Consider the following 22,483-nt stretch of genomic DNA (forward strand, 5'->3'; position numbering starts at 1 on the left):
TATTAACAGAAGTCTCAGTTCCCTGTCTCTTGTACCTTATTTCCTCCCTCCCTCTATAACTATTTTGGTTTGGTTTGGTTTTGATTTATCATTTCTATTTAAAAAAATAATGTGTATGTATAGGTATTCTTAATTGATACATAATTTAAACATATGTAAGTCCTAGAGACTTACTTTATGCTAAGTGAACTAAGTCAGACAGAGAAAGATAAATGCCATATGATCTCATTTATATGTGGAATTTAAAAAATAGAATAAATGAGCAAACTAATGAGGGGGGAAAAACATATGTAAGTAAATGCAATAGCATCATTTGAAACTTTTCTGTAGTGGTAGAAATCAGAAAGTGGTTGCCTGGATTCAGCTGGAAAGAGGCTAAGAGAACTTTCTGGGATGAAATTTTTATCCCCATCCTATCTTCTCCAAGCATATTGTGCTTAGAAAAGCATATAGTGCTTAAAAACATTGCTGGTGCAGTAAGGATTCTGTTTCAAAAAAGGAAAGAAACAGTAAATAGACAAAATACAGACCACAGGAAATAGATAATTTTTGTAGAAGGGTCAACAGGGATAGAGCATAACATTCTAAATGTAATATTCTTGGAGTAAAATTTGAAAATACTTTTGTGTTTAATATACAAATTAAACTCAGTTTTACAGAAAAGCAGGTTTTTAAGAATTTTGTTTTTAGTTATCAACAGTTTATTCCAAACTTATGGGAATCAACTTATTTATTCTAAATTGTAACAATCTGGGTTTCATCAAAGTCTTGTCAGGTAACCTTTTTCACTCTTAATTTTTTCAAATCTATTTTTAATGACCGATTCTTCCATTTTTGTATTTAGGGCAACAGAGAAGTTTGATGATTGTAAAACAAAACGTGACAACCCTACCTCATGCACTGTTGATTATTCTCCTGTATATTTTGTCAACATTGAAGTCTGGGTAGAAGCAGAAAATGCACTTGGGAAAGTTGCATCAGATCATATCAATTTTGATCCTATAGATAAAGGTAGTTATAAACCTGAATTTGAGAATTTATTAAAGTAGTTTTTAAGATTTTAATTAATGTAAAAATAAGCATTTTTATTATCTTAGTGACTTTTACAAATTTATTTTATCAATACATTAAATTAAATTTGGCAAAAAGAAAAATATCCATAATCCAACCACAGTAGTAACAGCTATTTTTACTTTGAATGTTGTCTTCAGGTATTTGTTCAGTTATCAAACATTTTACAGGATTATAATCATAGTATACAAGTTCCATTTTTATTGCTTTTTAAAAATTTTATATATTATAAATATTTAATTGTGTTTTGATATCTGAACCTAAAAAGATTAACAAATGTAATAAACTGGCTTTTTCTTTCCATTATAATAATATGGCATAGCATTGGTTTCAGAGATATTAGTTCATTTAGTGAGAATAAATGAACATTGTGAAAGAAAGAAGATATAAAGAGTATATTTGAGTTTGTGTAAGAAGTTGATAAACATTAGGATTTATTTTATTCTTTAGTGAAGCCCTTTCCACCACATAATTTATCAGTCAGCAACTCAGAGGAACTGTCTAGTATCTTAAAACTGACGTGGATCAACTCAAGTATTAAGAGTTTTATGAAACTGAAATACGACATTCAGTATAGGACCAAAGATGCTTCCACTTGGAGCCAGGTAAATTCAAAGTTACTGTTTGTTCAAATAGTTTTTCTTGTAACCTTCTAACCTAAAAGTCTTAATCATTTCCTGAATGTTTTAAGTGAAATATTTTGCTTGATACCTCTTCCCGATCAATTTCAAGCAAGGGCAAATAGGAAGACTTCTAGGTAGAAAAAAAAAGTTTTGCTAAATATAGTAGCTTTTAAGTGAAATATGGAAGTGATGCAGGGTGATAGGGAATAGCATTTTTGATGGGAAGTGAAAGTAACACAATAAGAAGCAAATTAAGTGAAGGATCTTGTAAGACTGAAAAGGAAAGGGACAGTGACCCAAAGATAATGCTGTCAGGAAAAATACTTGGAGCTTTTTTAAAAAGTCTTCTCACCATAGCTTTGAGATCCTGATACTATTCTTTGTTATAACTCTATTTATCACTAATGGTATGCTTTTGTTTTGTTTCTCTGTTTGCAGTAATGAGCTCATAAGGAAATTGAGCCCATGACCTTACTATTTCTGTCCTCCATTCCACTTATCTAAAGGGCTCAGAATACAATTAAAAAAAGCAGTAAATCAAAATGGATTAATGCTTCATGTTGTAAAGAGAGGGATACATACCTGAAATTCTTCAGAATATCTTTTGAGACAGAGTTTTAATTCATTGGTACAAAAAAGATTGACACCTATTTTGTATCCAGTATTAAAGTCTTAGAGTAGTAGAAAGAAAGTAGTTATTTGTCTATATGTAGTCTCTTTTTTCCTGAAAACCAAGCTTATCTATAGTGATAGCTTTTCTTTTTCTTGATTGGGTGCGTGTGTCTTCCGTTTGCCTGTCCAGATCCTTCTCCACCCTACTCCTTGTCTTGGTATACTGACCTGTATGGATTTCATCTGTAGTTTCCCATTTTCTCGAGTTTCCTATTGAGTTTGGTTAATGTAAGGAAGGGGCCTGGCAAGAGAGCGGAAAGATAGAAGTGAGATCAGCATATTTATTTTCCCTGTTTCCTCCCTGGAGCTTCCAGTGTCTCTCAACCTAAGGTCACTACTCCTCTCAAGTTAACCCTCTCTAACCCTTTTCTTCTAGGTTCTGGTACCTTCCCTTATCCTTTTGGGCCGAGGGGTGGTAACAGCTGTAAGCTCCAGAGTACTGACTGCACTATCTAAGGTTGCACTATACTCTACCCATATTCCCTTTAGTAAACCCTCCTTGAATTAAGTTCTAATTGGAACGTGCCTTTTTTTTTTCCTGCTGAGACCTAGTGTCATAGGCCTGATGGAAGCAAGAAGTGAAAATAAAGAAAAGGAAGAAAGAATTAAATAGAAGATGTTTTCATACTTCCCAAATCTATTAACTTTGATTTTGACTGATTTTTGACTTGCATTTATTTCTCTCCAGAGCTTGAGTTAATTTATTAGTGTTGTTTCATTAAATTCATTTCTAAATCTTATGTAATTTGGAAGACCTATGATAAATACCATTGGGTTTTTTTATTGGTTGATTTGCTTTGTTTTCAGATTCCCCCTGAAGATACAGCATCCACCCGATCTTCATTCACTGTCCAGGACCTTAAACCTTTTACAGAATATGTCTTTAGGATTCGCTGTATGAAGGAAGATGGTAAAGGATTCTGGAGTGACTGGAGTGCAGAAGAAAGTGGGATTACATACGAAGATAGTAAGTAAATAAGTATATAAAGAAATGAAGGTATTGGAATTCTGGCTTAAATTCTGTCTGCTTTTAATAATATAGACCTTATTTATTGCTTATATTGTGATAAGTTTATTCAAACTAGGACTTTTATTTTTAAGAACATTAAGATACCAAATTTAGTGTGCATTGTTGATGGTATGAATGTATTTGATACCTAATTAATTAAAATTTCCTGGAATGATGACTTAATAGTTGATAGGTCCAGGACATTTTATTAAAGAAGAGTGGTCCATAGCTATTCCTAATTAGATAATCATATCCTGAATCATTAAAATCACACTAGCTAGCAAAATACACCTCAAACCCTTACATCAAAAAAGACATTTGTGCTATGTTTTTTATTCATTTTTTTCTAACAGCACTTGATAAACCCCTGGAAAAAGATCCTTAAGTTTTGGTTGGTTGGTTGATTTTCATTTTCATTTTTTCCCCATGATAATGCAATTTAAAAACATATAGATAAAATGGTGTACAGTTTCAAGAAAGATTCCCTCTCCAAAGCAGCTAACATTACTAATTTCTTCTGTAGCCATCAAGAACTAGTGGTCCTATAGCATGTAGATTTTTCTTTTTGAACATTTTCCTGTCATAATCTTCACCCTTTAGGAGTCAGTGGCAGCAATCATGGTTTTAAAACTTCCCCTAACTGACTATATCCCTTCACTTCCAGCTCTACTAGAGGTTTAAATAGGTAGTGAATTGAGAATGTCAGAGGCGAAAAGTAAAGTACTCTTCTCCACTAGGAATTTTTTCTCATACTCATAAATACCAGGAAAGAAAGGAATCCTGCTGTTGCTGGTTTGGGGGTCCTCAACTGGATTCCTTTGTCTTGGCCAGGAATACTTAAACTGGATTCTTGAGGCCTTTTTAAAAGTATTTGGGTCAGTCTGGGCCAGTTCCTGAATTGCTTTAAAATGTAGACAAAATATGCTGGTTAGCGCCTCTGCATTTTCTGGGGAGATGGTACATAACCTTTGTCAAATGAAAGAGAGCGACTGGATCCCAAAAAGTTATGAACCATTAACTTAGTGAATGAAGCCTCTAGGTTGGTTCACTTGATGTTAGGAAATATTTCTAGCCCATAAAATTTTCTTTATAATTTCATATTCTTTACTCGGGTATTTTTGTACTTACGAATTTATCTATTTGAACCCCCTGCATCGGTAGCCTTATCCCCGCCTGCTAGTTTGCTGTTGCTCTTTCCTCTGTTTTATCAGCTATAATTACCTCTTCTCTTCATGATCAGCACATCATTGCTTAGATTTTATTCAGATCCCTTTTTAAATTCTATTGAATAACATATTTTGCAATTATACTTATAACTTTTTTTAAATCAGTTGATCCTACAGGAATTTTAAAAACCTAATTACTAGCATTTGATACTTTGTTTATAAAGTGCTTTTTTTCACATGGTTGGTGATTATCACAACAGTCTTGTGAATTAATTTGTATTATATCTTGTTATACTGAATCATCCCAACATAAGGTAATAAACTTATACTATATTTACTCCATTTGTTTAAGTTTGTTTTATATTCTTATATTTGTACATATAGGGGTTTTAAGCATATATTTAAGATTTTTCAATTTTATTTTTAGCAATAAGAAATAGTGATGCATATATAGTCATGGGATGTAAAGTACAGCACAGGGAATATAGTCAGTGGTATAGTAACAGTTATATACATGTCAGAGGGGTAGCAGATTGGGGGAGTTAACACTTTGTGAAGGGTGTAAATGTCTAATCATTAGGTTGTTTTGTATACCTGAAACTAATTTAAAAAAATAGTGATAGCATCTTAGGACATATTTGTAGCTTTACAATTTTAAGATTACAAAAGAGTCTGATACAATCTAAATCATCACACTATCACCCCGGCTAAAGGAAGACCCAGACATATCATGCTGGGTTGGAAAAATGCTGGTATAAAGAAAGACACCATGTGATTGGAGAGCAAGAATATTAAAAACAAAGTAAGAGAATAATTTCCAGAATTTTATTTTACTGTTATAATGAACACTTTTATTTTAAAGAGTTTATGTCATTTCTTTAGGACCATCCAAGGCACCAAGTTTCTGGTATAAGATGGAGCCATCCCATACTCATGGCTGTAGACCTGTACAACTCATATGGAAGGTAAAAAAATCACATAATGTATGATTCTTTTATCTCTTATGTAAATACATTTTATATGGTATGAGTGGAGTTCTTTTAACTTAAATTTTTATTCATATTAATACCTGCAAAGCATTTGATAACTATTTTTAATAAATAGAAATACAAAACTTTGTATATACTATCCAGAAGTCAGGTTCATAAACTGCAGGTAATACCTCATAGATACTTGAGCACAGTTCTGTGAAAGTTCTGTAAGAAGCGGCCCTTGTTTTCTGTTGAACTTTTCTGAGTGCCTCAAGAAATAATAATTTGGGTTAATCAAAATGTATGCTGTTAACAGGAAATAAAAATTATTGTGCCCTCCATAAATGTCCATGACTGAATCATTCTGAAAACAGGTAAAGAAAAATACTCAGGCATAAAATAATTTAGGCCCAAATAGCTACAGTGCAGAATTGTATACAGAATTAAAAGCTAACAAAATGATGCTACTTTTCCTCTTAGTTGAAGTCATGCTTTTACTCTTAATTCAGTAATAGTTTTACTTTAGTAGTGAGTAAAATGAGATTGCCAATCCCTTTCAATAAATATTTAGAGATTTGACCTAATAGAATTCATGAACATGAAGAAATGATTATTCAAGATTTATGAAATACGTTTTTAAAATATTTTATTACAGACATTGCCTCGTTTTGAAGCCAATGGAAAAATTTTGGATTATGAAGTGACTCTCAAAAGATGGAAATCACCTTTACAAAATTACACAGTTAATGACACAAAACTGACTGTAAATCTCACAAATGATCGCTACATAGCAACTCTGACAGCAAGAAATCTGGTTGGCAAATCAGATGCATCTGTTTTAACTATCCCTGCCTATGACTTTCAAGGTTTGTGTCTGTGAGATGGGGGCTGATTGATGGGTTGGAAAAGGTAGTTAGGTATGGACAGGGCACCTGTAAAAAACATAAATATTCTAAGACCGTCTGCTCAGTATCAGTGATGAACATAGTTTTACAAATCAGCCTGCAGCCAAATAATCTGTTCCATCCTTACATGGCTGTCTTAAACTTTGTTATAAGCTCCTTAATAAGCATTTTCTGATTATTTATCTGTTTCTTTAAAATACTGTTGTAAGATTTGGGAACTTTATGATTTAAATATATTATCTGTCGCTTTCAAAGAAGAACAATTGCAATTTACATACACAGAGCATTTGAAGAATTTTGGAAAAGGAAGAATTTAAGTTTTAAATACATTGATTACCTATAAATTTTAATAAAGTGCTTTTTTTATACATGTTAATACAGAGGGTGCCAAAAAAAGGTATACACGTTTTAGAAAGGAAAACTGGATTAAAATTACAATACTCAATATATACTGATAACAAAAGATGAATACAAGTCACGTTTGACTTCTGCAATTACAAGAGGTGCTCAAAGTGGTTACCATCAGCATCCAGACACTTCTGATTATGGCGAACTACTGCTTGAGCATAGATAACATCTCTTAAAATGTGTGTACATTTTTTTTGCTCCCCTGGTATATGCTACAAAAACTGATAGCAAGATAGATCACTTGGTTATGAAAATGAATCTAAAATACCACAATTTCAAATTTTTAAATGATATTTTTCATATTGATATTCAAACTTTGTTTTAAAGCTGCTCGCCCCGTAACGGATCTTAAAGCATTTCCCAAAGATAACATGCTTTGGGTAGAATGGACTGCTCCAAATGAATCCATAAACAAATACATACTTGAGTGGTGTGTGTTATCAGATAAATCACCCTGCGTCCCAGACTGGCAACAAGAAGATGGTAATGTACATCGCACCTATTTAAGAGGTATACCTAACTTAAATATTTAAATTGAAACACTTTTTTTAACTCTTTAGATAGAGTCTTCTTTTATATACTCTCTCCTGCTTTATAGGCATTATGGTCCATTGAAAAGACTTCCAGTTTATCATAGTTACTAGTACATCTAGTTTACTAGATATGTGACTCTCAACAAGTCACACTTAACCTCTATGAACTGCAGGATCTGTTTATGGACAAAGTAGGGTATTACTATCTTCTCTGTATACTCCAGTATTGTTTTGATCACAAAACTGTAAACTATGAGAGAAATATAACCTTTCCTGCTAACTAGTTGTATGGTCTCTGTACCTGATTTAACTGCCTTATCCTTCAGTGAGAAAATATTTTTCCTACAGCATCTGGATGACTTGCTAACTTCTTACAGCTGTCAAATGGGGGAAACATACCTAGAACTCAGATTTCCTTGTGTATTTTCACTGGAAATACTAATTAAGGACAGGAAGTAATGATATCATAGAACTCCAAAATGGATTGCTCTGTGTTTTAAGGTACTACTTGTTAGGTGGCTTTAAAGTGTTATAACAGTTTTAAAGAGAAAACAAAAACACTCAGCTTATATATGTTTTTTCAGTAAAGAAGGATAAATAGAATTCAGCTATGAATAATGTGATTAATCAGAAAAAAGCTCTAAGCAGACATACATGCCATACCAACAAAGTAAAGTTTGTAAGCTTTATTCATAAAATAGAGTGTTTGGCCCTCATTAACCTACTATTTACTACAATTTTATAATAAATTTTATAATTAAATAATAAACTCAGCTGTCTAGTTTATCAGCCTTATCAAATTAAGAGCATGGTGAAGCTAGAGAGGAGACAGATTGGTAATAACTAGACAGTAGCAGCTTTTTAACAAAACCCAGCATAGGCTCTGGAGACCTTCATGTTGCACAGGGATCAGTAGCTCTGATAACATCACTGTATTACAGCAGAATGTAAAAAAATCATTAATTAATAATATTGAGTTATCAAGAAAAGGTGAAATTACTCTGTTTAAGATGGCAATGGAGAAAAAGTCGAGAACCCTATGATTTCACTGATATGTGGTATATAAAACTGAAAACAACAAAGGAACAAAACAAACAAATGAAGAAACAAAAACTCATAGACACAGACAATAATAGTTTAATGGTTACCAGAGGGTAAGGGAGGAGGGTGGTAAATGAGGGAAAATGGGATCAAATATATGGTGATGGAAGGAGAACTGGCTCTGGGTGGTGAACACACAATGTGATATATAGATGATGTATTACAGAATTGTACACCTGAAACTTATGTAACTACTAACACTTGTCACCCCAATAAACTTTAATTAAAAAAAAAAAAAAGATAGCAACAGAGCATACATTACTTCATGAATAATACTTAAGGAAATACAAATTACGGTTGAAGGTATAAACTTCAGTATAACACCTTATTTTCTGATGTGGACAGATAAAATGCTTTATAAAAAGAAAACATTTACTATTGTATGCTAAAGGAATAGAAAAGTTTGTTAATTTGGAGAGATTATAAATAAGTATTCAAGATTATTTTTTCTTTTAAAGTTGTGTTACTTTCTGGGGAAATAACACTAATTCTTTTTCTCCCAGTTACCTGACAAACCAGGGCCATTTGTACTTTCTCTAGCTCTTACTTAGTGGAATCTTGATCATTAGGCAGATACCAGAGAATTAGGTAAGATTTACAAAAATTGTCAAACTAGAAGTAAGACCCAGGATAATTTGAGATCAGTGTTTTATAAATCCTGAATATAAATGCAATCATTACTTTTACTGACTATAAATTTTTATCCACTGTATTGGCAATAAGAGTAACCTTTTACTTTCACAAACAGTCTTACTTTACTAAGCTTAAATCCAGTACACAAAAGGCAATGCTTACTTAAAAAGCTGCAGTTTTAAAAGAAAGTTTATTGATCATGAAATTATAATGTAAAAATAAATAATGGAATTAGGCTTTTTCGTTATAGAAAAAAACAATGCTTAATCTACTATTCTTACCTTAGGGAACCTAGCAGAGAGCAAATGTTATTTGATAACAGTTACTCCAGTGTATGACAGTGGACCAGGAAGCCCGCAGTCTATAAAGGCGTACCTTAAACAAGCTCGTAAGTCCAAACTCACTTTCTTTGAAAAATGTTGACCTTTGTATTAAAAAAGACGTTTTATTCCTTTTAAATAAGGATATGTCTCATTATGTTCAAATAACTTTATGATAATGAAATTTTACTTAATTCTAATGATTTTCAGTTAGCAAATACCTTTATTCTATTCCAGCACCTTCCAAAGGACCTACTGTTCGGACAAAAAAAGTGGGGAAAAATGAAGCAGTCTTAGAGTGGGACCAGCTTCCTGTTGATGTTCAAAATGGATTTATCAGAAATTACACAATATTTTATAAAACCAACATTGGAAATGAAACCGGTAAAACTATCAGTTAATAAGAATCAGACTGTTTTTTTCTTAAGCTTTCAAATACTGTCTCACCTCAGAAAAGAGATACCTAAGAATATGCCTTATGGTTGCATTTATGGTTCTATTAAATATTATGTTGTGCTTATAAAAGAAGGATATTATGTCAGAGTTATGAAAGTTGTTTTCTGGTAAAATATATTTTTATTTCTTTTTAGTACTTTCACAATGTCAAATATATGAAGCAAAAACATTGAATAGTCGAATAAAGCATAATTATTGATTTTTTCCAGCTGTGAATGTGGATTCTTCCCACACAGAATATACACTGTCCTCTTTAACTAGTGACACTTTGTATATGGTACGAATGGCAGCATACACAGACGAAGGTGGAATGGATGGTCCAGAATTCACTTTTACTACACCAAAGTTTGGTAAGAAATAATGACATTTAGTCTTCCTTTTCTTCCTTTTCTCTTTTTCTTCTTAAAATTTAATCAGACTAAAAATGGACTTAGTTTATATGCTAAAATTTTGTTAAAAGTACATCTTTGGATTAATAGAAATGAAGTGTTCAGAAATCATGACATTTATGTGTTGTTTATCTGGTTTTAATTGTTTTCTTTAAACTATAGAAAATAGTTTTCCTCACCTTTTTTGTTGGTTTCTTTAACTGTTTCAGTCATGATTCTACCTATACCCTAATAAATCCCAAAAGAATTTGTGTATCTTTCTATATGGGTGCATTTTTTCCACTGGCAAAACTTGGGTGTGGTCTCTTTCCTTCTTGTTCCTTCCTTTTATAGGCAGGTTACTGGAAAGACTAGTCTACTCTTGCACTCCCTACCTGCATACCTCTAGCTCAGTCTCTTTTTTTAATAAATTTTTATTGGGGAACATTGGGGAACAGTGTGTTTCTCCAGGGCCCATCAGCTCCAAGTCGCTGTCCTTCAGTCTAGTTGTGGAGGGCGCAGCTCAGCTCCAAGTCCAGTAGCCGTTTTCAGTCTTCAGTGGCAAGGGGTACAGCCCACCATCCCATAAGGGAATTGAACCGGCAACCTTGTTGAGAGCTTGTGCTGAGCCATCCAGCCACCCCTCCAGTAGCTCAGCGGCAGCTCATTGTCTTCAATCTAGTTGAGGAGGGCATAGCTCACTGGCCCACTGGGGAAATCGAACCAGCAACCCTGGTATTCAGGGCTCGCGCTCTAACCAACTGAGCCATCTGGCCGCCCCCTCCAGCTCACTCTTTAACCTGCTGAAACCAGGCTCCCAATCCACCATTCCACTGAAACCTCTCTGATGTCATTTATAGAAGACCTCTTAGTTGTCATATCCAATGGATGCTTTTTAGTCTTCATATTTTTTTCCTGCACTTCTCAGCATTTGACTCTGTTGGCCTCTCCACCCTTGGAACTGCCTTTTCCCTTGGTTCTTCTAACCTTTTTTCCTTTATTTTTTTTTTTTTGTATTTCAAATGGCACTCTCTTGAGTCTCTTCCTCTCGGCTAGTTCCTTTTTGGTCTGCTTTTCTGTTCTGTTTTTAATGGTTTGTATTCTCCAGAGCCCTGTTCTTGACTCTATTTTCTTATCTGCCAATTCAGTCTGTCTACTCCCTGTTCACGACTTGAGCCATCCTCTCGTTCTTTCCCATATATACTTATCTTTCTTTGTTCCATGCCACAACTATCCAACTCTGGCCAAAGCCAGAAATTTGGATGCAATTTTAGTCGATTTTTAGCTTTTTTTTTTTTGGCTCACATAAGCTGAGTATCAAGTCCTGTTGGTCATACATTCTAATTATTGCTTGTGCATGCCCTTTCATAATCTCTTTCATTCACCCTAAGCTTCTCATCTTTTTCTGTCTTTCCCGGTGCTTTGCCCTGTGTTAGGTCCTCAGCTTCGTTTGTTTTAGCTTTTCCTTTGGCCCTCCTTAAGCAGACTTAAGCAGCATTCTTTCTTGTTCGTAGTACATTTTGAATCATTATAGAAATTACCTTATTTTATTACAATTATATTTGTAACCCCCAGTGCCAAATACCAACACACTCAGTGATAGCTCTATATTACTTGTTGGTTAAATGATTGTTAAATGAGAATATGTAAATGGATGAGCAACTACATGAAATAGACAATAAAAGATCCAGAATTTTGCTGTGATGGCCAATAATGAATATAGTTTCTGGGATAAGATTTGTAGTGACATGTTAATAAAATATATATGTAATAAATATTTGAAATAAAACTTTGTGCCATGATCTTCAGAAAAATAAAAATAATAACCTTTTAAAATATTATCCTGTTTATAAAAGTAATGTTCAACATAGGGAAATTAGACTATATAGTAAAATACAAAGAGGAAGAAAAGTCACTCCTAAATCCCTCATCCAAATCATCTCTTAACATAATTTGTATATCCTAATCTTTTTATGCATACATTTTTTCCAAAATTAGGTAATAATTATCAGTATTACTTCATTATCTGCTTTTTTCACTTGACTTCTCTATTGTTTTATGGATCTATTATGGCTTCTTCACATAGCATTGACTTTGCTCCCAAGGACCTGACAGCTTAGTTGAAAATGTGACTTAAGTAAACAAAAAAATGGAGAGTCATTTGGGCCATATAGACAGTAAATAGAGTGGGAGTTTAAAGATGTCAGTACGGTGTGGAGTTTCACTTTCCAAGAAGATTTTGTGGAGGAGACTGTACTTGAGTCTTGAAGTTAGGATGTGGAAAGAGGAGGAAGAAGGCATCTTGGAGCAGCATGCACAAAGGTCCAAGGCATGAAAATAAGCAGAAGTTTAGCAGGAATAAAGGGAAGGTTCTGCCTGAATTTCAGCGTATATGTGAGAACGTTAGCATTCAAGAGTTAATATTTGCCATCCTATAGTTTATTCCTGAGCATTGATCTGATTTCTTGATTTCTGTTAGGTTTCATAGGATAGAAAGTCACTCACAAAGAGATATGTGTGGTGGAAAGATTAAGTAAATAGCATGTGACTGCAATGTTACTTTCATACATTTTTCCTGTAAAATACTAATTAAAAAGGGGACTGGAGGAGTTAACCAGAAGCAACCATAAGGCAAATTATTAAAAAATATCTCCAATATAAATTATGCCAATTAGTAATAAGCCCTCCATTAAATGCAGATAGGGGATTCATGTGGTATTTAGGAATCTTAGGCTTATTGCTTTTTAGATGATAATATTCCTCCTTTGCCATTCCTGTGCCTATTAAGATTCTCTTAAAATTCTTAGCCGTATAGGAGAGATAACATCTTCTTGAAAATAGTAAATAACTCTCGAAAATTATCTGAAGTTTGCATTTTTATTCCCTGTAGAAAGTTACATTTGAAGTTCAATTATTATTATTTTACCGCTTTTCCAGTTCTACCCAGTACTCATAAAACTCAAAGATAACTTTTTGCTAATATTCTGCTGAGTGCAGATCATAAATGTAATAAATGGTTAAGTATGAAAGCTCTAATTTACTGGGTAGATTATCCAATAAACTGAACTAATCATCTTATTCCCCCAACCAACATACGTATATGTGTTTTATGCTTACTATGTGCCCAGGTTACTGAGTAAAGGCATAAGTGGCTGGGATATGATTTACCAAAGAAAAATAGCCTGTAAGTCTGAAAAGGCTGTAAAAAGAAATAGGATGGTATTTCATCTTTTTTAATAGTACAGGCATACCTCAGAAATTACAGGTTCAGTTCCACCGCAGGAAAGTGAATATCGCAATAAAGGAAGTCCCACTATTTGTTTGGTTTTCCAGTGTATATTGAAAGTTATGTTTCTCCTGTAGTCTTTTAAGTGCACAATCGCATTTGGCCTAAAAAAACTGCACATATCTTAATCAAAAAAATGTATTGCTAAAAAATGCTAACAATCATCTGAGCCTTCAGTGAGTCATAATTTTTTGTTGGTGAAGGGTCTTCAAAAAAAAATGTATCTGCAAAGAGCAATAAAGTGAAGCACAATAAAATGAGATGCCTGTAATCAGGTTGGGAAGCTGCATTGTTTTTCTTTAGCATATATGTGAATAGTTATTTGCCTACTTACCCCTATCTTGTTTTTTGATTTAGCTCAAGGAGAGATTGAAGCCATAGTTGTGCCTGTTTGCTTGGCATTCCTATTGACAACCCTTTTGGGAGTATTGTTCTGCTTTAATAAACGAGATCTGTAAGTACCCTTATTCATATTTTCGCATTTTTACCCAGCTTTATTGAGCTATAATTTACATGCAGTAAAATTCATACATTTTAAGTGTACAGTTTGATGAATTTTGTAACTCTATACAGATGTATTACTACCATCACAATCAAGATAGAGAACATTTTTATCACCCTAAAAAGTTTCCTCACTTCTGTTTTGTATTCTGTCCTCTCCCTTAACCCCTGGCAATCATACCTGCTCTGTGACTGTGCTTTTGTGTATGACATCCTTCCCTTAGCATGTTTGAGATTCATCCATGTTGTTGCATATACTGATTTTTTTCTTTTTATTGCTGAATAGTATTCTCTAGTATAGATATTTCAAAATTTGTTCCTCCATACATCTGTGTATGGAAGTTCATGTTGTTTGTTAGATTTTGGCTATTATGAATGATATTGTTATGAACATTCACATACAAATCTTTGTGTGGTCATATGTTATCATTTTTTTTGAGTACCTACTAGTGGGATTCTTGGGTCATATGGTAAGTACATATTTAACTTTATAAGAACCGGTTAAACTGTTTTCCAATGTGGCTGTACTACCTTGTATTCCCGCCAGCAATGTAAGCGTCTCAGTTGTTCCATATCACCACCAGCCCTTGGTACTGTCAAGGTTTTTCATTTCAGCCATTGTTTCTCATGGGTGTGTAGTGCTCTCATTGTGGTTTTAATTTCCATTTCCCTGAGAACTAGTAATGGATCTTTTCATGGCCCTCTTATATATCTTCTTCTGAGGTGTATCTTTTGAAATCTTCTAGTGATTTTTAGATTGGATTGTGTGTCTTGTTAATAATGAGCTGTAAGAGTTCTTATTTATATATGTATTCTGGTTACAAAATTTTTGTCATGTATATGTTTTGCAAATTCTGGTCTGTGGCTTACCTTTTTGTTGTCTTAACTATGACTTTAGAAAAGGAAAAATTTTTAATTTTGATGAAGTTCATTTTATCAGGTTTTTTTTTAATAGTTCTTGTGGTTTATGTCCTGTTTGAGAAATGTTTGCCTAGCCCATTTGTCACAAATAGGTTCTACGTTTTCCTCTAGAAGTTTAATCATTTTAGCTCGATGTCGATGAGCTCTTTAGAATTAATTTTTGTGCATGGCATGAGGTCAGGGGCAAAGTTCATTTTTTTCCCATAGATGTCTTGTCATTAAGCATCATTTATTTATTTTCCTTCCTCCTCCTCCCCCCTTTCTCCATCCCCCCCCCCCGCCCAACTCCGATTCAAGCTGTTGTTCTCAGTCTAGTTGTGGGGGACACAGCTCCCTGGCCCATGTTGGTATTACTGGTATGAGCATTGTGCGTCCCCACAGCCCTCCCCACCCCCCACCAGCCGAGGCAGTCGGTCGCTGACTGTTGGTCAACTACAGCCGCTCATGGCAGCTCTCAGAGGCTGCCGTCTACTCATGTTGGCCGCCAGCCACTCATGGCAGCCCAGCTCCAGGTCGAGCCGTTGTTCACTATCTTAGCTATAGAGGGCACAGCTCACTGGTCCGTGTGGGAATCGAACCGGCAACCTTGGCGTTAGGCATACAGAGTTCTGACAGCCTGAGCCACCCGGCCGCCCCTCTAGCATCATTTATTGGGAAGACTATCTGTTTTTCACTGAATTGCCTTGATTGTGCTTTGTCACAATCAATTGTCCATATAGGTTTGGATCTATTTATGGACTCTCAATTTTGTTCCGTTGATCTATATGTCTATTTATGTCAACACTACTCTTGATTATTATGGCTCTCTAGTAAGTTTTGAGAGCAAGTAGTGGAATTCCTCCAGTATGTTCTTTTTCAAAATTATTTTGGCTAAGTTCTTTGCCTTTTTGTGTAAATTTTAATATCAGTTTACCAATATCTTTTTTTTTAAATCCTGCTAGAATTTTGATTGGGACTCTATTGAATCTATAGATTAATTTAGGGGAAAATGCAATCTGAAACAGAGTTCACATGTTCATGAGTCTTTTGGCCATGAACATAGTAAATCTCTTTACTTATCTGGGTTTTGATTTCCTTTTGCAATGTTTTGTAGTTTTCAGTGGAGAGGTCTTGCACATCTTAATGTTAAACTTATTTCTAAGTATTTTTTATACTACTGTAAATGGATGTAATTTTTTTTTATTTTCTAGCTCATTGCTAATATGTAGAAGGGCCATTGATTTTTTAAAAATATATTGATCTTGTATACTGAGACCTTGATAAATTCATTTACTCTAATAGCTTTTTGGATTCCTTAGGATTTTTTATATACATAATCATGCTGCCTGCATGTAAAGATGGTTGTTTCAGTCTTTGTGCTTTAGTTTTTTTTTCTTACTGTACTGTCTAAGACCTCCAGTGCAGTGTTGAATAGAAGTGGTGAGGGCCAACATCTTTTCATTATTCCTGATTTTAGGGGAGAAAGTATTGTTTTTCACCGTTGCATGTGATGTTAGTTGCAAGTTGAAAAAGTTATATTTATTTCTATTTTGCTGAAAGTTTTTGTCATGAATGGGTGTTGAACATTGTCAGATGCCTTTTCTGCATCTATTCAGGTGATCATGTGATTTTTTTTCTTTCTTCCATGAATATGGTAGATTTTATTCATTGATTTTTCAGATGGTAAACCATCCTTGCATTCATTGGAGTTTTCTGGATTCATTGCATTAATCATTTTTGCATCTGTGTTCATGGGTGATACATCATGAGCTCTGTCCTTTTCCTGTGATGTTTTTGTCTAGTTTTTAATCAAGGTAATACTGATTAGCTCCATAAAATGGCTTTGTGAAATTCATGGGGACATGTTACCTCCTCAATTTTCTGAGAGTTTTTGTGTGGGATTAGTATTACTTCCTCTTAATATTTAATAGAATTCACAAATGAAGCCATCTGGGCCTGAGGTTTTCTTTGTGGGAAGATTTTTAATTAAAAGTTTAATTTCTTTATAAAAACTTTATATAAATATAAAGTTTAATTTCTTTATAAATAATGTTGAAGTTATTTTAGTCTGATTTGGTAATGTGTGTCTTTCAATGAATTCATCCATTGATTGGTTGGTCTGTTCATCTAGGTTGTTAACTTGACTGCTTTTTATATTATGTCCAGATTTTATACTTGTTCCCACTGGAGAGTCAGTCTGGTAGAATCTTATTACTCATTTTCATTTTTATATTTGAACTTATTCTCAAGATGACTCACTTCCTGTATACTTAAGTACACTAATACATCTCTAACTTTGGGCTACAAATTATAGTAAAGTAAAACATACATAAATAAGTTTTTTTTTATGATGAGAATATTCTGTATTAATTGGGTGTTTTCAATATTGTTAGTCTTTGTTTTGAAAAATCAAATTTACCATATTTTATGTGGTACCATTGTGAAATTTTATTTGTTATCTAGACTCCTTTAGTTGGAAATTGAACATTTTTGCTTTTTTTGTTGGAAAGGGGTGTGCCACAACATTTAGGGGTGTGACCTAGCTAAAGTTTTTAAGTGGTTTTTATTGCAGAATTTAATTTATTTTTCTAATTGAACATTGATTACTAGTTTTAGCCTTGTTAACAATTTTTCATTTTGACTAGGATTAAGATCCTTAAGCATTTTAAATAGTATTTTTCTACCAATTACAAGGAAAGTAATTTTTTATTGGCTTTGAGATACAGTAGGTATTGTTTTTTTACTTAATTGGTTTTTTGTTTTTACTTAATTGGTTTGATTCTTAGATGAACATGTTTAGAAATAGGGACTATTCATTGTTTATTACATGTGGTTAGTTCTACATATGCCATATTTCTTTTCCTCTCCAGAATTAAAAAACACATCTGGCCTAATGTTCCAGATCCTTCAAAGAGTCATATTGCCCAGTGGTCACCTCACACACCTCCTAGGGTAAGACAATGTTTCTGACTTGTTTATAATACACATGCCTATTTGTATACATTTGTAGCGTTCAACCAAAAGATAATCAGACTGAGTCGAAAAGTAAATGAAAACAAAATAGCACATAAATGAGAATTTTAATCAAAATTTAAAATAATACCTATACATTTTCTAGCTCATCATTATAGCATATTTATTTTGATATTACTAATATCATTTATTAGTATCTTGATACTACATAATTGAAAACTTAGTGTTAAAAAAAGAAAAGTGTTAATACTGCTATGTGATAACTCTGTAAGGCATGCATTTTGGATTGGATATATTAAATTCATAGTCTCCTACTGCATTTTAACACTGATGAAATGATTTGTATGTATTATCTCCTAATCTTTGAATTTTATATTAACAGACTAAAATGTGTTACATATTATATATTCTATGAAACTTGAGTCATTTGAGTTTGTTTTTTCTTAATGTTTTCTAGTTTTCCTGTCCAGTTAATTCTATGCTACCTTGTCTAAGCATGAAATAAGAAATACTATTCATAGACCATTAGCTTATCAAAATGGCACATCAAGAGTATGATTTAGAATTCTGAGGAAATACAGCCTGATTCATTCATACTACTTAGAATCATTTCACAATATCTATGATTCAAGTAGTTGACTGATTTGGTAATATAGATTATCTCTGCACCATTAAAAGTTATTGAGAAGTTTCAGAGATGCATTAGCTCTGTTGGCTTTAACATTTGCCATATATATTTCAGAGTTTCTAAATAAATGTATGCCATAGGTAATAATCCATTTTCTTTCTTTCTTAGCATAATTTTAATTCAAAAGATCAAATATATTCAGATGGCAATTTCACTGATGTAAGTGTTGTGGAAATAGAAGCTAATGACAAAAAGCCTTTTCCAGAAGATCCGAAATCATTGGACCTATTCAAAAAGGAGAAAATTAGTACTGAAGGACACAGCAGTGGCATCGGAGGGTCTTCATGCATGTCATCTTCTAGGCCAAGCATTTCTAGCAGTGATGAAAATGAATCTGCACAAAACACTTCAAGCACTGTCCAGTACTCCACTGTGGTTCATAGTGGCTACAGACACCAAGTTCCATCAGTCCAAGTGTTCTCAAGATCCGAATCTACCCAACCCTTGTTGGATTCCGAAGAACGGCCAGAAGAGCTACAGCTGGTAGATAATGTAGATGGCAGTGACGTCATTTTGCCCAGGCAACAGTATTTCAAACAAAACTGCAGTCAGCATGAAACCAGTCCAGATGTTTCACAATTTGAAAGGTCAAAGCAAGTTTCATCAGTCAATGACGAAGATTTTGTTAGACTTAAACAGCAGCAGATTTCAGATCATATTTCACAGTCCTATGGATCTGGGCAAATGAAAATGTTTCAGGAAGTTTCTGCAGCAGATGCTTTTGGTCCAGGTACTGAGGGACAAGTCGAGAGATTTGAAACAGTTGGGATGGAGGCTGTGATTGATGAAGGAATGCCAAAAAGTTACTTACCACAGACTGTAAGACGAGGTGGCTACATGCCTCAGTGAAAGACTAGTTCTTGTTACAATTTCAGCAGTACCTGTAAAGTAAAGCTAAAAATATTTTATCTGTAATTTCAGATAAAAGTAATCTTCACTCACTGAAGATGATCATTTGCCCTTAAGGACAAGAATGTACTGTCCTCCCACATGGGCTATTTCTATCCCAGAAAACGTGGGATTCTACTTTAAGCACTACAGAAACTGACTTCCTCCTCTGAATAGCTGAATGACTTTGTGCTGTTTCAGGATGTTTGCACTGAAGAAAAACAGAAAGCTTCTCTGAAATTTATAAAGTGAAACGGTTACCTAAAAAACAAAGTGTATTTAAATAATAAGCAGTGATAAACTTAGCACAGCTATACTGATTTTAATGCAAATAGTCATCAAATAAAGTGGCCCTGGGGAGAGATAATATAAAGAATTAAAGGAGCAAGGTCTAGACCTTGCTAATTTATGCTATATCAGCTGACAACAATTTTAAAGGAGGTCCAGGCAGCCTAACTATTATGTATGAGCCTAACTTTTGTTGCCTGACCCCCCTCCAAAAAAAAAAAAAAAATTACGCTCATTTGTACTCATACCAACATATAAAATATTAGTTTTCTTTCATTGGTAATGATGCTGCCAGTTACTGGAGAAGAGGAACTCTGGAGTTTTAACTTGGTAAATTAATAAATTTTTTAATATAATCAGTAATCTAAATTTCCAATAATTTGCTATCATTATTAACAATCTCTTTGAAGGTCTATTTTACAAATTCAGCCAAGTTCCCAGATAAGAGCTAGGAATGAAAGCCAAACTAAAACATTTAAAAAATTCTTTGCCATTTATAAAGGCTTAAATTGTTAACATTTTTTTATATAAACATTGACCCTTCTTGTTAAGAGTTCAGAGAATTTAGTTGATGAAGCACTTTATACAATGTTTTCAGCTTGAAATGTGTTTTAATATGTTTAATTTTTATTTTTATGTAGGCCAAGATTGAAAATTCTTTTTTTCTAGTAGATGTTTGAAGCAAATTAAGTTAGAGGACTTGGGCAGTTTTCACCAAAACAACACACAATCTCAAAAATCTGCATACTGATCTTAGTAAATATCACAGTTACTATTTTAATATTTGCCAGTCTGAGGTAGGTGGAACTTAGTTCTGCATTGTGATTTAGGAATATTCTAAACCTCTTCCCACATGTTCTGTTCTTCGGGGAATAAGTGAGCCAGGCCTCCAGTGTTTAGTGCTCAACCCACTTTTGCGTTGATGCCTTCTCCCAGCCCCAACATTTGATGAGGAGGTAGGGGCTAAGGGTAGGAGCTGAGTACGTAAGAAAAAATTGTCATAAATCATTAGTTGCTGAGTACTGCTATCAAGTAAGTTTGGAGAAACAGGTTTTGTTTTTCTGTCATTTAGGTTACAGAAATCAGGCCAACTTACAATAGTTTGTAGAGGTTAGTGAAGAATAAAAGACTAAGAAAAATTGGTTTACATTCACAGTTGAAATAGAATTCTACTCATTATCAGAATTTTGTTCACATTAGACTTTTTGTTACACTTCATCCTTCGTATTCTTGCCTAATACTTTTCAGAGTTCTTACACATGTATGGTCTTTGTGAGACAGAGCAGATGCTTTATTTTTATATATCCAGTGGTATTTTAGGTGAGACCAACGTGAGATTGATAAAATGACAGAATTAGAAGTATATGAGGAAAATTAGGCACAGAAAAGTCAAGTAGGGACAGAGACCCCAGACTCACACTACAGAATAATGGCATCACCACCATTTAAGTTAGTCATCAAAGGCTGGTCCAAAGCAGCATTAGATTTATCTTGTTAAATGTCTGTCAAGAAATTTATGTTTCATTTCCTCAAAATAAGTAGTCACGTTATTGCAATCATGTTTAGTTGAGAACTTTCTCATAACAAACAGCAGTGATAAAGGAACATTCTATTGTGAAGTTTGTACATGGAGGGAGTCAGTTAGAAAATGTGGACTCGTGTTGTAAGGGAATGAGAATGAAAAGTCATGTAAGAAAGGATATAGTATAAGCACATTTCTCTGTTGAAACTTGAACAGAACACGGTGCTGTGAGTGAATGCCTCCCTACCACACGATCACTTCAGACAAATGAATATGGTTACTGTGCAAAACTCTATTCAGGAGATAAACATAATTTCATCACTAATATGTAATACACATTTTTGCCCCAAAAAGAAAAGAAATGAATTTGTTTTTAAGTACAAAATAACTTTGCTAAGGCATGTCTTGAATAATCAGTTTTGATGCATGTAAATTTAAATTGTATTTTAGGTGGGCAGAGAAACAAATCCTGGTTTTTTATGTGATATTTAGTCCACCTAAAAGTTAGTGAATTTATCACTCATTAAATCTTTAGTATCCAAAGTGGAGTTTAAAGTAATGCTAGCACATCAGAAAGCCTCTTTGTGGACAAACCTAATTCACAGCTTCTGGTACAGTTGCCCTCTTGTAGGACTAAAAAAATGATAAGCATATAATGATATGGATTGCTATTGTAATATGACTATTAGTCACCAGTGTCTTTGGTATCCTACTATCCCTCATCAAAGCATGATTCTGAATAACTATTGGAAAACTAGCCTCAAACCCATTAAAATCAAAATTAAGTCCTTTGTTTTTTGTTTTTTGTTTTAAACGTGGATCAGTCAGCACTCAGGAACATACCAGTGTGTAAGTAGAAGCAGGGGAAAAAGCAAAATCATTAACACGTTCTGGTTTCCTATCTGTTCTCTACCTAGTGATTCATTTAATTTCAACCTTATTCCTTGGTAAGAGATTTTACACAATAATTCACCAGTAACCCTAGCTCAGTGAAGTTAAAGGTCAATGAAGTTGAATTATACTTTTAAAATGTTCATTTATGATAGGTCCTATTTAAAGTGGAACATCTAAAATAGCTTTATAAAGAGAAGCAAACAAATTTTGGAAGATGTCTTTTTTTTAATCAACACAGTTAACTAGTTAAATCATAACATAAATGTAGAGGTAGAATAATTATATAGCATTCCCTAAAATATTTCTG

General features: G+C 33.6%; 1 protein-coding gene across 6 annotated transcripts in view; it reads left to right on the forward strand.

Annotated features, from left to right (window-relative positions):
- The window catches only part of IL6ST (interleukin 6 cytokine family signal transducer), a 48,382-nt gene extending 26,738 nt beyond the window's left edge, over nt 1-21,644 (forward strand). For all 6 annotated transcript variants that reach the window (XM_074328939.1, XM_074328935.1, XM_019743234.2 and 3 more), the window contains 12 exons: nt 845-1,011; nt 1,522-1,676; nt 3,174-3,333; nt 5,424-5,506; nt 6,168-6,378; nt 7,153-7,335; nt 9,379-9,480; nt 9,650-9,796; nt 10,078-10,218; nt 13,880-13,976; nt 17,794-17,875; nt 18,693-21,644. In XM_074328939.1, the coding sequence (XP_074185040.1) occupies nt 845-1,011; nt 1,522-1,676; nt 3,174-3,333; nt 5,424-5,506; nt 6,168-6,378; nt 7,153-7,335; nt 9,379-9,480; nt 9,650-9,796; nt 10,078-10,218; nt 13,880-13,976; nt 17,794-17,875; nt 18,693-19,433 (2,269 nt within the window). In that variant the 3' untranslated portion in view covers nt 19,434-21,644. The remainder of the gene's footprint in view (nt 1-844; nt 1,012-1,521; nt 1,677-3,173; nt 3,334-5,423; nt 5,507-6,167; nt 6,379-7,152; nt 7,336-9,378; nt 9,481-9,649; nt 9,797-10,077; nt 10,219-13,879; nt 13,977-17,793; nt 17,876-18,692) is intronic.
- The last annotated feature ends 839 nt before the right edge of the window (nt 21,645-22,483 follow it).

This window comes from Rhinolophus sinicus, linkage group LG03, assembly GCF_036562045.2.
Source record: "Rhinolophus sinicus isolate RSC01 linkage group LG03, ASM3656204v1, whole genome shotgun sequence".
NCBI lineage: Eukaryota > Metazoa > Chordata > Mammalia > Chiroptera > Rhinolophidae > Rhinolophus > Rhinolophus sinicus.